The 16948-nt window shown below is 35.2% G+C and overlaps 1 protein-coding gene across 3 annotated transcripts in view; it reads left to right on the top strand.

The window, feature by feature from the left end:
• Positions 1 to 16948, top strand: part of TBC1D19 (TBC1 domain family member 19) — a 53319-nt gene that overhangs the window by 783 nt on the left and 35588 nt on the right. For all 3 annotated transcript variants that reach the window (XM_067298156.1, XM_067298157.1, XM_067298155.1), the window contains exons 2-4: positions 9288 to 9360; positions 10830 to 10875; positions 12702 to 12777. In XM_067298156.1, coding sequence (XP_067154257.1) covers positions 9288 to 9360; positions 10830 to 10875; positions 12702 to 12777 — 195 coding nt within the window. The remainder of the gene's footprint in view (positions 1 to 9287; positions 9361 to 10829; positions 10876 to 12701; positions 12778 to 16948) is intronic.

The raw sequence follows: 16948 nt of genomic DNA, 5'->3' as shown, positions 1-16948 counted from the left end.
ATATAACTTCAGGTTTTGCACACTTAAATGGATAGCGCTTAAAACTGTACAGATCTTTTTTTAGAAGATAGAATGTCAATTATTTGCTTTATTTTTTCTTTGCTTTTAATAGAAACATGTAATTTTGTTCTCTGAATGTTTCTAAAAAACACATTACTGTGTCTTGTCTTGTTTTGTGTTGTTTTAACATCTGCTGGTTTGGTTCCCCAAATGCCATTATAAATGTGTCTGCTATTGCTCCTGATCTTCATTGACTGCTCTCTAAATATGTTAACAAGCAAATGTGTGTGACTTTAAGTTTAAGGGGGGTGGGATTATAAAAGAATTTAGATTTCGGGTTCTGCTAAGTGTGAGGGAATTCAGCATCCCAAGTAGATGGTCTCACGTGGAGAAATCAAATTCAAGTCCATGTCCTAAATAAAGACAGTGATGGGATTAAAGAACAGGACTCTCTTAACAACTGTGTTACTGAATATAATAAAATGTGTATATGCTCACCTCTGCTTTCATTTTCTTGTCTCTGTCTTTTGCGAGGCCTGATCCCATAGCCATTTGATACCTTGCAAGTCAGTCTTGAAAGACCATGAAGTTTGGGCACATCAGGATTTGGCAGGGTATTTGCATGCTGCTGGTGGATGGTTGTGCACCTGATGGACCACTGAGTGAGCGATCTGAGGGTCTCAGCAGTGCTCCTCAATGGTTGTGCCTGGTGTCTAAAATGGCAGCTAGATGTCTTAGGTTCCTCCCTGACTCTAGTAGTAGGTCAGTGCCTGTTCAGTACAGGCAGAAACTGTGTATAATCTAAAAGCGTAAGGGTAATCTATAGACTAAACAAAAAACAATGTAACAGCCAAATCTGCTATGATAGCTTTGCAGGACAGTGATGTCTTACAGATTTCTTGGAGGAGAAGAGAAGAGAAGAACTTAGTGCATGTCTAGGGCGGAAGATTGTTCTAGTCATGTGGAAACAAAGGAAAGAGGAAAGAAAATAAACAGCACAACAAAGATTAAGGTTGATTCTTAGAGTAGGTGTCTGAAGAGTTTGTAATAGAAGATAAAATCAGAGCTATAAATCAGCAGAGAGATCTAAAAGGCTGGAAAGTGAAGAGAGACACCAACTAGAAGATTTCTCGTTGTGAACAGTCATCTTTTTGGGTCTGTAGTTTAAATTAATAGGGCCAAATGTACATCCTATTTGTCAAGAATCCATATGTTCTCCTTGATCTTGAATTTTTTTAGGGACTTTGCATGCATTCATGCTCTTTTATGCACAATATAGGCTTCTTGTTTTGTTTATAATGCTTGTACAGTCTGTATACTACTGTAGTATATAGTCAATTATTGCTATGCTATGCAGTTGCAGAGGCCCTGTCAGTGACTTCCTAATCTTTGCTCCATTCCTTACTAACTCTACACAGTTCTTAAGTTTCTGAATTTTGTCATAATTTGTATTAAATTAGTGCTTGATCCACCCATTACATGGAGTAGTTGTGAAGCTGCATTATCAAGTAGGAAATCTTGCTGTTATTGTGCATCACACCTGAACTCCTGTTTGCCAGTAGACCATGGTTTATTCTTTATCTGCTAGTCAACATTCAGTTTCTGAACTGAATATTTAATCTGTACTGGTTGCATTACTGACCTACAGGTGGTCCCTTTTTAGTCAATTTTAAGCTGTTTTTAAGAAACATATTGTATTTTGAGGAGTCTGTTGAGGCAGTGCATCAGGATAAAACTTATTTCTTGTTTTGGGTATTTATACAGTAGTTATACTTTACCTTTAAAAAGGATGCTGTTTATCTGTTAGTGTAGAAACTGACATTACTTATATTGATTCTTCAAAAATATTTAACATCTCCGAAACATGAAAGTCAAAATAGATCTTAAGATCCCGTATAATACTGCCTAAAGTTTTCGAGTGTTCTGAGTCTAGCGAGCATTATTTTTAATATTAACCAGAATACTGTTTTGTAGTCCTGCAATTATGAACTGCTGGCATCAGGTAAGCTGGCATCAGGCAAGCTGGCATCAGGCTTACCAAGAGCCTGAGTTAGTGTCAAAGACTGTGATACACAATCCCTTTAAAATAAGTTTGGCATGGTACCAAGTGATTTGCTGCCATAATGTTAGCTCTGTGGATATCAAGTAATACATTTGTGGCAGAGGAGTGAGGTGGAAGTAGAGTCATATATTTGTTAACCAAGATTTGGAAAATAAATGCTAGGGTGAATTCTAAGGTTGACTTTTGATATATTGATAATGTGCCTGCAGTTAATACAAAGAGATTAATTCAGGGAAGAGTATAAATGTGTCTGTCATTTGCTGTGGAATTTTTTTGGAGCATAGCTTTTATTTTGTATTGTGCTTGAAAGAAAACAATGGATAATTTTTGGTTCTTACAGAGAACCAAAATGTTAGATAGTATCTTTTCAAAAGGTAGGAATGGTATTGGGGTTATTGGGGTATCCATGGAGAAACCTGATCTCAGTTGCTCAGCCACAGCTTTCAGTGTGAGTTTGTACCCAAATTTGTTTGCTCATCTCTTCATCCTGATCCTCCCTTTCTGGAATTAATCTGGAGATTAAAAAAATGGAGATTTTAATCCGGAGATTAAAAAAAATGTGTTGGTTAGAAAAACAGAGACAGACCTCTTCAATCAGAAAATACAGTTTGACTGAAAGCAATTTTTTTCTGGAATCTTGCTGGTATTTTGTTTTAGAGAAAATCTTTGGCAGTGAAGTGAGAATGTAAATAGAACATTTCAGAAGATCCCAAGCAATATTTTTCTAATATTTTCATTTGCGGACAATTAAAGCTAAAAAAAAAAAAAAAAAAAAAGGCCCCAACAGTTTATTGATAAAGAACTTTTCTGAAATAGGAGGTGAGAATATAATAAAATGAAAGCTAGAGGTGCTAGATTATATTTTAAGTTGAAAAGAGTTACAATACTGGGAATCCCTCCTGGCATTTTCTGTGTAGTCATTTTCAGATTTATGTTTATTGAAGGTATGTCTGTAGTGGGAGGACTTGAAGGAGAATTTGCAGGGAAACAGGGTAATGGCTGTCTAAGTAAACTAAAAGTGGTAGCTTGTGTTAAGAATCAGCCCTGAAAAAAAGCACAAAAGTATTTATTAAACTTCTACCTCTTCATCTGCCCCGCAACTGAGTATTATAGGTTTTGTAGTAGAGAGGAAGAAGGGAGTACAGTTTGGGTATATAGAAAAGATTTCAAGTGATACTTAAAGGTGTGAACAAGGTGTGGTGAGGAGTTATTCTAGGATATGCCATGGTTAAAATGATAGTCCAGAGAAGAAGACTGTGATCACTCTTTGAATAGACCTGTGGCTAGTACCAGAAGGGTTGAAAGAAAAAGGTTAATCAAGGTGAGAGGTAAGGGTTTTCCCAAGACTTCAAATGGGGCAAGCAGGGAAAGGAACTTGTGTGGGAACTTTAGGAATGATGCCTTGAAGTTGGAATTATTGCCTGAATGTGTATTTCTAAAGGGAGGGCAGGGAAACATCTTGCAGTAATTTGTGTAGAGTGAACAGATTGCAAAATAACTGAGGATATTACTTTCATGACATTTTTCTTCAACAGAAAAAAAAGAGAAATTGATACTGATCCTTATTTAAATAAAAGATCAAATTTAGAAAGAGAATGTTTCTGCGAAATGTAACATTTATTTAATATAACTTAGCAAATAAAGGTAGGCTCATGAGTCATCTCAGATAATTAATGATTCCTTTTCACGTGCTGTGTTTAACAAAGGGCTTACTATCCTCTTCTGATAGAGCTTGTACTCTGGTCTAAATGCTTCAGCAGTACTGTTTGCAGCACAATGAATTTTAAATTGAATGAAGTTGAGAATAAATTGAACATATTATGGAGTTCAGAAGCAATGCAAGTTTGATCTTTTAGTAATGTGGAATTTATATGTCTCACCTTGCATGTATGTAGCTTATTTGCAGGATTAATATTATAGTCAAATAAAACCTAGAAAAATGATTAAAACATCAAAATTATATTATTAAAATGTATCTTGCTTCTCCTGTGGGAGAATGTAACATTTAAAATTGTTTACTCCTGTTTGAGGCTAATTTTAAGCTTTCTGTTTCAACTGCTAGATTATTTTTACTTCTATAAGAAAGTTCACAATACTTTTTCCCTTAGTGTAATTACTGTAGAAATGCACAAGTGTTGGAAAAATGCCAGCATAATCCAGGTTTTATACTTACTGAAATTTGTTTAGTTATGCTCAGAATTATTCCTCTTTCTGTAAAGGAAGGTATAAAATAAAACCAAAACCAGTCCTTTATATTGGTAGGATTTTAAGTTAAGTATTTAAGGAGTGTCTATGTAGAAACTGTTGTGACTGAAGTAGCTTAGACATACCTGAAGTGGATTTAAACAAGTCAACTTGATCCTGTTAAAATCTAGCTATGGCAGCATGGAGTCTATGAAAAAAGGGAAATATTTTTTAGCTTTCATTGAACTTAGTTCTGCTAAACCAGGGCTATATTCAGGGTAGTGTGCTTTGTTTTAATTTGGGAAATAATAGTGATAAAAGCTAAAAATACTGAGCACCTGTGCAAAATGAACAGTATCAAATGCTGTGACAGTCCACTGTTATCTAAAAAAAAAAAAAAGAGGCTTTGAAAAGAACCAACAGCAAGCAGCCTTTAAAAATATTTAGGCTATGTAAAATTATTTGCAGAACTGTTTGCATCAGAATAAAAAGGTGTGTTCAGCTGATGCAAGTCATGTCAGTATATTTGGAGCACTTCTTTAGTGCTTATTATTGTTGGAAAAAGAAATAGTTTAACTCTGGAGTTATGCTGTAACATGCATATGCCTCCTCTTTCTAGTATGCTGCTGGCCATCTAGCCCCCTTCCTGTACTTCTTTGTGTGCTGTGCCTTGATGGTCCATCTGTTTTCTCATGTGATCTGCACTGCTCCAGTCATACTGACTGAATGCCATTTTCAAATTTAGATACCAATTTGCGTCTAGATTTGTCTCTTTATGTTCACTTATTCTGTGAAACAATTTACTAAACCAGCCAACCTTTTCAAACCAGCTCTGTGCTATCCTTTTGCTTGCTTTCAGCCAGACCCATGCTGATTCTCTGGATTTTCTTTCCTCTTGGGATCCAAATACAGAAACCATGATACATTTAGAGTATCACTCATAATGGTGACTGCCCAGGTCACAACAGGATTCCTTACCAAAATTAGAAATGAAGAAGATTTGAACAGAGTATAAATACAAAGGATTGCTAGCAGTACCTTAGCCAACTTTGAGAAGGTTTGGCAGAATTTTGGAAGTCCTTAAGCTATGGTTTCTTTAACTTGGACACCCAACCCATGAACCCTGGTGCCCTATCCATAAGAATACGCATGCTACCAGTTATGCTGCAAAAGAAACTGGTAAACATAAACTTTTATTAAAAATCATTTGTTATTGCTTGCTGAAATATGCAACATTAATCCCTACCCTTTTAGGACTCTGTCTTGCCATGACTGAGCCTGAACAACATGGTTTATTATCAGAGTGTCTTCCTGTCCCTTCATGGGTTGTTCCCTTCCATAGCTTACTCCCCTTTACCCTGCTTATGATAGGCTCCTGATAGCGCCAGATTAAAAAGAAGAAAAAACCTCTTTCATCAAGATGTGCATATTGAAATTGGAGAGTCTGTAGTTCTACTTGTGTGCATGCTGCAGTTTAATCATGCAGGAAATTAATTCAATTCATCAGTACAAATATCATCAAGGTGTTATTTCCCAATAGAACTTTAGCAAGGCATTTTTATCAGTATAGATCTTAGTAATGCTTTTTACATAAATAAAATTTTGTCAACATGTTCTTCATTCTACTGAAAAAACGTGGTGGATGAAAATGCAAACTATACCTTGGCAATATATTGTACAAAGTGGTTTACAACACACAAACCCTGTCAAAATACCTAATGTTTTTTGAAAGGTAACAACAGCACAGATAAGGTTAGTCCAAGGGCGAAACAAAAGTATGTGGGGAAGCCTGGTCTAGTAATTTCTGAAAAATTAAAAGACTCTGCTGTCTTCTTGACTCCTTAATTTGTTACCCATAAAAAAACATGAAAATTTAAAAGAAGTACCATTCAGTTAACTTAGAGCAAAGCAAATCTTAAGGGATTTCCATTAGCCTACTAAAATAAATATTTTCTTCTTTGGCTATATTATGCAGATAAAGGATGTGTTCTTTTGTGTTAGAACTGGCTGCATCCACTAGCTGGACTTCAGAGAAGCGTCTGCCAGCTTCTCACCTTTCAGGTATTTAATTTCTGATTTGAAACCTGATCAGCAGTTGAGTACGCTCTGTGCAGTCAGCTCTTACTGGTAATTGTTTCTGTGGCTCTGTAGCTCTGTAGGATTTGAACCATCATAATCCTAAAATGAGCACAAGGAAAGGTGGGAAAGTCTTTGGGAAATGGGAAAGAGCCTTGGGAATTGCATCCTAAAATGGCAAGAGTGGGACAGAAGTCCCCCATATCTAGAAAAGAACATAAACTTGGGAGAAATTTTCATGTTTCTGAGCACTATGAAAATTTGTCTAAGTAGGGGGGTTTGCAGACAAGAGAAGGAAAAGGACACAGGAAACACAGAGGCTAAGAACCAAAAGTTGTGGCAAGTAAAGGATTAGCATAGGAGTATTTGCTGGTGCAGCAGGACTAGCAGTAATGAAATAGAACTTGACTAAATAAATGGATATAAAGATGTGGAGGTAACTGAGAGCTAGCATAATCCCTGGAGAATGGGCTCGCCAAAGTGCGGTCCTGCTTTCTCTTTGACATCCTGCTGCATTCTGAAGTTTCACTGCTTTTTTTGTACTACAACCTGGGAAACACGTTCTGTTGGGAATAGCAGTTCGCAGGACAGTCCTCTATTGTATCTTTTGGCCTGACAGTGGAAATAGGAAGCTTTCTGTGCGGCCTGACCTTCTTTATCCCCTCCAACCCAATATCATGCCGTATCAACTGCTAGCGTTTCCAGGCAGCCACAAGAAGAAAGGGTCGTCAATATGAGTGTCAGACCTTCCTCAGGGAGCCAAAAACTCCCAAATTTTACAAAGCTGTGAATAACAGAGAATTAAGATACTGTTCTCCTCTCAGCACTTTTGTCACTTCTTGTACTGTTTACAGTTTAAAGACAATAAATTGCTTTTTACTAGATTGTAAAGCTTTTTTGTTGTTGTTGTTTTGATTCATCATCTGTTAATGAGTTGTGTTTGTAAGGTTTTTTTTGCATTCCTAAAAAGGATTAATGGAGCACATGTACCAGCACAGGTGAACACCTCGTGGACCTTGGCATTAAAATTAGCCATACTTATCCCAAAAGACAAAGTTCAAAGTTCACAAAACTGTGCACAAAAAACTCTGAGGAACAGAAGGGCATTATCTGCCCAGTTTGACATATGTTACTTTATTTAAATTTAATCCAGAAGAGGGTACAAAACCAGTGCCTTGCAGCAAAAAAAAATCAGCTCAGCCTGACAGGCGATAAAAGTAAGTCCAAACCAGACATATGACTTTCCATCAAAGTAGATTCAGAAGGAATCCTTCATAAAACACTCCCTGAGGCTGCTGTTTACAAGGGTGTTTTGGGAGCTGCGCAGAACTCCCATGACAAGTCTTTGTCTCCCTGCTTTTAGTGATGATCCTTCTCCTGTTCTTACAGTTATGCTGAGCAGATTAGATGGTTGTCCTCTGAAGCAAGAATTCTGTAAGTCACCACACCTCGTAGCCAGTGCTCATGACTGCCTGCCTTTCTCCAAGGGCAACCTTACAGCCACTTTGCTGTTGCATTCTACAAAGCAAATACAAAAGCCCTTATTACCTGTAACAGCAAGGAATCTTGAAATAAGAGGAGAAATGCTGATGCTGTTAATTTCTGTATTGTTGGTCATTCCCCCTTTCAACTGTGGAAAATGGCAAGATTTCCTTAAAATTCTGCAGTAGGAATGACCGACACTTTTAGCAAGATGTGCAATGCAGCAAATACCCTTTCTGTGTATAAACGGTAGGGCAAACGACAGGGATTCGGAGGTGTTAGTTGTGTAGCGTGTGGCGCTGTTGACAGCGCTGCTCGGGCTAGCGAGCTGCGCGAGGTGGAGGTTCAGCCTCTGGTCTGCCTACCTCGTGCTGACTAGCAGCTCTTGGTACCAGCTCTCTCGGGTTTCCGTGTGCTTCTAACATCTGCCGTGGGCTTTCATGGCTGGGGAGTGTGGCCAAGTTGCACACGTGTCCCATTGCCATTTTCAAGTCAGCAGTCAGGGCTGTTACTCTTTCTGGCCCTCTAGCTTCATCCTCTTGTGTTAATCAACTATTGCAGCACTTCTTGTTTAGGAAAAGAGGTACTAAAAGTCATTTCACAAAAACTCCCAAGTTTCTGATTGCTGCCCTCTTGTTTTTTTCTTCCTTTTTGGTCTATTTGTCTTCTCCCTTTGGTCTAGCAGTAGAAGAGGAAGGAGATACTATAGCTGCTGCTGTTGCTGAAAAACCTGCAGCAGCATCTACTTGGTAGTGCTGTGGTAGGATGGTGAAGGTGGTGGGTGCCTGTGTCCAATGCACCTCCCTACGCGTGGCAGTTCGTAGCTGGCAATCTCTGCTGCAGTGGGGAGTGGTTGGTCCACAGTGTGTGTTTGAAGTTTGCAGATGGCACTTCTTGTCTGAAAGATGTGAACCGTGCGAGGTTAAGTGAGAAATTATGGAATATTTTCAGTTTGATCCTGTCATGTGGAATACAGTGAGTGGCTTCTAATTATTTATCTAAATCCTAAAATGTGAAGAATCTGGCATTTGTGCCAAGTATGTAGGGTGCTTGCTCAGAATATTAAGCATATATGCCACCAGATACTCCCCCTCCCTTCCTCTCCACCTTTCCTCACTTTCAAACTTTATCGCTGATATAAAAGCAATGACATCTAGTGAGGAAAAAGTTGGCTGTTTTTTTGGCTGCAGTTACTACCTTCAAGGTACTATGGAACAATTTGCTTTGTGTGCATAATATTAAACATGTTATGTTTCTTATTTCATAACTTAAAATACAAAGTTTACTTTCTTTTTAGTGCTTTCTTGATGCTTATTCATTTATTTTTATTAATATTTATATTGTTATTAATGCTATATTATTTTAAATATATTGTTATGTCAAACAATGTTATATTTAATATTAATATTTTACTTTGCTTATTTGCTAATATTTATATTAACCAGGTTTATTTATTTATCTGTTTGTTTATTTTTCATATTAGGTTAGCCTACACAAGCCAGAAATTAAACTGGAATCACTAAAAGAAGACATTAAGGATTTTCTGAAGACATCAGGTTTGTAATAATTCATTTCAGTAATGTTTGTGGAGGAATTGATACTTTCATGAATAATTATAGATATTTCTAAGAACGTCAGTGATATACATGGTCAAAACAGTAGTTCACATAGCTCAGTATCTTGTCGCTGACAGCAGCAGAAGCAGACGTTTAGTAATTCCAGATTATGGAGTGCACACGTTCTAGTGCGTATTCTACCGATTTTGGAAACTTTGCAAACTCAGAAACCTTCCATTGATTATGTGTAAAATATCCATTAAAGATAAAAACTGTAATTGTTTTTAATGTAAAGATGACATGATTAATTATCCACAATTAAGTGTACACATGTACACAACTTTAAATCAACACTTGTAAGTGTAATCCTGTCAGAGGACTAGAATAGTTCTTTAATGGCTTTCACATTTGATAAAGGAAGAAGAAAGATATCATTTTATAACACTGTCACAATTTTATGATTTTGTATCTGACTTATCTTGTGTTTTGATTAATGGTTTGTCTTGTTCTTTTATGTAAGGGTGGGCTTCATAGAAGAAAGGTTGTAGGTTACAGTTCCCAATAAGTCTAGTGGAAGGAAAAAATTAAACTTACTGTAGGTTTGAGCATCTGATTGAGAACTAATCTTTTTTCAGCAAGATGCCTCATTGTGTGTGGAACTCTTAACAAACAATAATTGCTATTACTTTAGGTGTGTTGTGAAAAATCTACTTTAAAATGTCATTAAATTGTTAACTCTTCAACTTGGAGATTATGTTATTTCTGAGTTGTGTGAGGCAATGTCAAAATACATACAAATAATATTTCTGTGTGCTTTATTAAATCAGGATAGAGAAAATTAATAGGGAAAAAGTTCTTGGATTCCAGCAGCACTTCAAAAAACATACCTGGTAAAGAAGTGATTTTATCACTTTATAAGATACTGGGTTTTTTTTTGTTTGTTTGTTTTTTGGAATTTTCTGAATGATATAGGAGTTTAGTCACTTCTAAAATGGAAATTAGCATTCTGTGTCATGGAGGTACTCTTGAAAATTTTACCTTTAGTCAAGTTTCCATTTTCTGCTGGAAGTTGTGGGTTATGTAACTCTAAAATGTCAATATTTGATGATAAGCGCTTGAAGATTTGTAATCACCATAAACAGCCTGTGTATATTAATATTTATGGTTGGTTTAGTAATATGGTGGTTCTGAAAAATAGCCTATAATGTAGCCAAAACTGTTTTGTAATGATTTAAACAGTAGACAGAATTAAAGGATATTCAGCCTTTTTACAGACCTCAACATGTAGTTTTTCCTACCTTAATTAGGTTAGGTCTTTTCCATCTCTTCCGTCCAATAGGTAGATATAAATTGAAACAGGACAGCAGACTAGTGCCCCTAAAAGAACCTTTGTTTTATGTTCCAGGTAACCCATTTAAAAGTGTATTAGTTCAGTAAAAGTTGTCTGCTGGATTTTTTTATTTTAACAGGTTGGGAAAAGAAGCTTCAGAATGCTGTTTATAGCGAACTCAATGTGTGAGTTTATTTAGTATTTCTATTAAATAAGTTGTATTTGCATGATTTACTTTTAATTCCTGTGTTTATATAGGAGTGTGATGTGTTATTATTGTCTTCAGGATCTTAAATCTATCTGTCATACCAATGGTGCCTGCTGCATTTCTGTTTTTAAAGTGCCATTATTTCTTTTCCATCCTAGTGGAAATTTTGGATTCAAATGCATTTTGAAGACTTAATGAAACAAATATCCCAAAATTCTATAAAGTTGCTTTAATAATTTCTTTGTTGTTGTGCTACCAAAGGTGTCAACAGTCATATTATAATTGTTGTGTAGCTGAGGTATTTATTGTAAATGCTTTTTAATTATTTTCATATGTTAATGACAGCATTACACATATTTGTTGTAGTAATTAGTAACAGGTCTTTAAATCAAGATATTAGATTTCTAGACTTGCAGATCAGTGCTCCTCATGGGTGGGATATGATCAAAAGCACACTGAAATTTTTGAAACTCACTTTTCGTTATTGTTCAGTGCCGTTTGGCTTCGGCTTCTGGGAAGTGTATTTGTAAGTTTTCGTTATACTCTGGGGAGGCAGAAACGTTAATTTAATAATGGCAAATACACCCCAAATTTTAATAGTCTAGTAAGAATTGTGTACGTGAATCTATTTCTGCTTATTTAAACTAGCCATTGGTTTTGAACAATGCGTTGCAATACTATATGGGACTTGATTCAGCAAAATACTTGTAAATGTATCCGTTAGTAGGAAAAGTTGTAGACCCAACAGATACCAAAGTTTCGTCTTGATCATATCTTTCAAGGGAAGAATGTTTACACAGCTCTCAGAACGATGCGTATGTGTTCTTTGAGTTCAGTAAAATAAGCTGCAAACAATAATGAATTTAGCCCTGGAAAAGATTAAATTAACTGAGGATACCATGATTTCATGGGCATTGTGAGGAAGACAAGAAACAGCATAGCTGAAATCTGTTAATTCTGATCCATTTTACACAGGGTCATCTAAAACAACTTAGTGGCAAGAACAAGAATGACCTTACCAGTTAAAAATGGGGAGAAATTTGGGGGAGGATGTCCCAAAATCATAGGATGGGAACTGACTGACATGTAAGAAAATGACAGTTAAGGCTTGAATATGACAAAATCTCTTTGTAAGTTTTCTTTTCTTTCAAGTTGGTTAAAATTAGCCTGGATAAAATGTTTGTCAATAACTAGCTGGAAAGAAGTTTGCACTAATAGGGAATAAATTAGGCTTAAAATAAAAAGTCTTGTTCCAGCTTTTATATTTTGGCATAATGTAGTTTATGGATGCATACTCAAATTTACTTAGATCGTCACCACAAAATTCTAATTGCTTTGGACATCTACATGTTCACTAGTGATTTTAAAAGAAAATCCTTCAAAAAATGAAAATAAATTGTTTCTTGGAAAAATGTGGTTTCCTGGATATTAAAAATTCCAGGGAGTCAAAAAGATGACATGATGTTAGGATAATACACTTCAAAAATGCCTGGTTGGTTCATAAAATTATTTGATTTTATGTTTCAAATATTTGAAATGGCAAGGAAATATTATTTTTAATATAGGTAGAACTCTTGTAAAAATGTTATTAATAAGCTTACATATTTTTGTATCCTGTATGCCCATTGCAAAGGATGAGCAAAAAATGCTTTTAAACATAATGCTTATTTTTAGCTTTGATCATCATCCACAGTGTTTTTACTAGTGTCGTCATGAAAGAAATTATTTTTAGGTTTACAAATAAGGCATTAAGTAAGCAAAATAAAAACCTGAACATTTAAAATATACTATACTTTCTTTAAGGTTTCCTTCACCCTGTCATCCTGCAGCACCTCCTGAGCACATGAAAGAGCCATTAGCTTATATGAGGAAAGCACAGGTTGGTTGTTATCAATTTTAAAATTCTTATTAGATTTTTGGTTAGACTATTACAAATTTAGTTTGTACAGTTTTGCATTACAATTTCTAGTTTAGGAAAAAACAGATTTGTAATTTTTGTAATTGTATGTGCATCAAGGTTAATATAAATGTGTATATTTGAAATTTTATGTATTTTTAAAAATGCTAAAGTAATTCTCCAACCATGGAAGAAAAATATTTACAGTAAGATGTAGTGGCAAGTAGGTGAATATAGCAGAATAGAGACAATGTGAAATGTGTCAAGGAGGAGAATACGTTTCTGTTGGGAAGAGGAAAATGTGTAGGTATAGGTCATTTCACTTATGGTTGTGAAAAATTATTTTGAAGAGATACAGGCAGGCAGTTTGGCAGTGAAAGACAAAGGCTGTGCAGATAGAGGGATATTCAGGAGGAAAAGATATATTTAATACTTAAAATGTGAAAGGAAGATGAAAATCTAGAGCTAAGGAGCTTAAGGACTATTGTAGAAGAAAAAGAAATGACTATAAAGATTAAAGGAGGTTTTTTACTTTGTTGGGTTTATTGTTTTGCCAATACATGCCATTTGAAATAAATAAAATCCACATAAAAATTTGAAAAATGCTTCAAGAATATGCAGTCACCATTCTCCTCAGAATATCTGAGGTAAGGATAAAATTGCGTTTAAGTCAGTCGTGCTTAGAAATATATTTCAGTATTCTTTTACAAGTTATTCAACAAATTGTGTTACTTTTCCAATCATATTGTTGCTTATTCCAGTATGTCTTATCTTGCTGTCCTGTGCTTTAAATCTTTAGCATTTGGGGATAAAGATTGTATTAAACAATTTTTCTTCTGTGATATGCAACATAATGCCACAATTTAGTGCTCCCAAATAATCAGTCATGTCAATTTACTACTGTGAAAATAGAGGTGTATATAGATTTATGTTTGTCTAACCCAGTTTCATTGGTTATTATTTTATAAAAGTGTGTGCAATATTTATTGTATCTGATATTTTAGCTCTGTGTAGAAAAGACAGGTTTTCCAGTAGATTAGGAAGGGACAGAAAAAGCCCTGTCTTAAAAGAGTTTCAAAGTTTCATAGCCCTGTTTCACAGACTGTTATGTATCCATCTCCTCTTTCAAATCCTTTCTCAAAATACAACTCTGTAATAAAGAAATACTAGTCCTTTTCATAAGGAAGAGTTGATAATGGTGATAGCTGCAAAATAGTTAAAATCCATGGTTAGGGAATTAATATTAAATTTTCTAAAAACATGGTGTGAGCTTTTTGTTTTCAAGCCACACTTGTTGCTCCAGGTAGTGAGCACATAAGAAAACAGATGTGAACACATCAGTTTAATCGCAACTAGATTTTATTTTGCTACTATTTTTGAATAAGGAACAATAAACAGTTTTTAAAATATTTGCAAAGTCAGTATTACCGTGATTTTTTTGTTGTTGTTTAAAATATTTGCAAACAGTTGAAATGCAAATATACAGTTTGCTAATACCTTTTGGGAGTGAACTAAAAATGGAAACTCACTGGTTTATTTCTATTAGGTATCAGAAATCTAATTAATGTTTTATCAGTAGAAGACTGTTTTTGTTTTGTTTGTAAGTAGATTTTTTTTTTAACCTTGTTTGTCCTATAACATCATAACATCACAGCTGGAAAAGAATATTTTGATGATATCAACAAAATTTGTCCTGGTAAAAAAAAAAAATGTTTTTCTTACACAGTGCATTTAATTTTATTATGTACAGACACTATTTAAGATGCTGTTTCCATTGTTAAGGACTAGTTGACATTTTCTTTTTCCTTTTCTATCTTAATTAATTTTGCTCGTCTTCAGAATTCTGGAAAGACGGGATGTATTGTCTGTAAGCCATCTTGCTTTAATATCAGTTATTGGAATGACTTTGAATGAACCAATAATTAAAACTGTATTTTTCAAATGTAGATATTAAAATTTTCATAATTAACCCTCTTTCTCCTCAAATTGGTTTCATTTTCTGATTCTTAGGTGACAGGCTGAACTTGCATACTGTACTCTCTTCAGTAAAAGAAAAACAGCTCCCTAGGAAAGAGTGGAACATTAATGAAAATGAATAGTAGTGATGTGCATTATTTATGTAGTTGCGTTATTGTCCAGCATAGAAAAAATACTGCCATTAGTATCTACATATCCTTGAATATTAATGTAACATACAGTATATTTTCTAATTGTGTTCTGTAACTGGAGATCTTTTCTTGATTTTGGGCTGAGATAAATCGGTGGGTAGAGTGGCTTTAGTCTGTGATCTATTAGGCCTTTTCTAGGCAGAAAAATATTACGTCTTTGTTTCCTGAAAAATGTTGGCTATAATATTTAGGACATTTCTTTTAAGCATCAGATTGTTTTACATCTCTGTTTTTTTCTGAGCTATTGTACTCTTCAGTCTGGTTACAACTTTTGATGGACAGCTCAACTCTCTCTACCTTGTTAAACAGCAGAATTATTTAAAACTTTTTTAATAAAGACTGAAGTGTTAGTGCTGGGTTCTAGAATTAAAAAATGTTAACTTTGCTAATTTGCTTTATCTGCCCAGCAGACCCTGGTGTGAATTGGAACATTTCCAGAATCCATTAAACTTCAATATTGACTATTTCCATATCTATATTTTGATGAGGTGAAAATATTGCAAGCCTTTAACTGTTTCACTCTGTGACCTCACTGCAAAAGCCTTTGGAGATGTAGGAGAACTCTGCTGCAAACAGCGATGAGGAAATGGACAATGTAAAAATAAGAATCCAAAGAACTAGAGAAGAATAAGAAATTGAATCCAAAGAGATATTAAGTAGTGTTTCCACAGTCTGACAACACCTCCTGTGAACCTGTCTTTCGACTGTGTTAATATGTCATATGTGGATTTTATGAAGTTCACAACAAGCCAAACACTATAGATCTTAACAGGAACTCTTATCATGATACTCCCATAATATAAAATTTGTAAATTTGAACTCCTGTGTTTTAATACATACAGTTCCTCTTTCCTGTGTTTCAGTTTTTTGAGAGAAATGTTAATCAAGTAGTCTTAGGCAGGAGATGGGTGGATAGGAAACGATGCCCCAGTTACAGAGAATAAGAGGCAAGAAAACAGGGAAGGAGAAGCCAATTCTGTGTTGTTGGCGTAGATCTGCTTGGCTCCAGCAGCTACTTTTAACAATAGGAGTAGGAAAGGTGTAACATTAAGTTACAGAAGCTAACTAGCCATCTTCAAGCTGAGATACTCTACTGGCTCTGGAAAACCCATGTTGTCAGAATTAATAATACTTATTTTTGTTTGATCTTCTTTAAAGTTTTATTCCATTAATTCCAAATCTGTCTCAAATGAAAAAAAAACAATAGTTTACCTGAAATTTCTATGGTGAGAAACATAACTCTGAGTAATCTTTTGCAATATGGTACACCTTCCTGAAGGTATGGCTGTTCTTAAAACTAGGTTACTGGAGTTCATTCACAAAAACTAGAATGTATTTCTTCAGGAAATCTTAAGGGTAATTCAGTGTTTTCCACATGAGTAGCATCAGCTGCTTATCTAAAAACAAAGGAAGCTGAAAGGACAAATTGTCCTCTGGTGGCCTGCAGGCTTCAGACTTCCAGGAAAATGGAAGACCATAACTGTCTGGATTTTAACTTGTTTGTCCCTTGCTCCACTACATTTTTTTACTTCCATGCTTCGATGTTCTAGACACATCTGTGAAGATCTTATTGAAGTGGAGCTTTGCTAAAGTAAATCCTCTTCTCCTAGTGCATAAATTTGCCTATTTTCCTTTTTGCTTGTTTTCAGAACTTGCATCTTGAAGAGAGTCAATATATAAACAACAGGTTTAATGAAAAAAAATTGCCTTGACATGCATTACTGTACTTGCTATTAATATTCTGGTAGAGTTTTTTTGCCCAGCTAAGACCAGATTTCCCATGTTGTACATGCTATACAGACACATGGTCAAAAAAGCCTTCTGATCTATAGATTTACGGTGATGAGCTAGAGCATACTCCAGTCCTATTTAAACTGTAAGTAAAATTGCAATTGATTTCAATAGGAGCATGGGTACTAGGAATTTTTTCTCTGGAGTATAATAGAGAAGCTCCCCTCCGTATCCTAATTTCTCCCAGGAAAAAT

The sequence above is a fragment of the Apteryx mantelli genome, chromosome 5, assembly GCF_036417845.1.
Source record: "Apteryx mantelli isolate bAptMan1 chromosome 5, bAptMan1.hap1, whole genome shotgun sequence".
Taxonomy (NCBI): domain Eukaryota; kingdom Metazoa; phylum Chordata; class Aves; order Apterygiformes; family Apterygidae; genus Apteryx; species Apteryx mantelli.
Note: the sequence above shows the minus strand (reverse complement) of the source record. Positions and strands in the feature narration are given on the sequence as shown.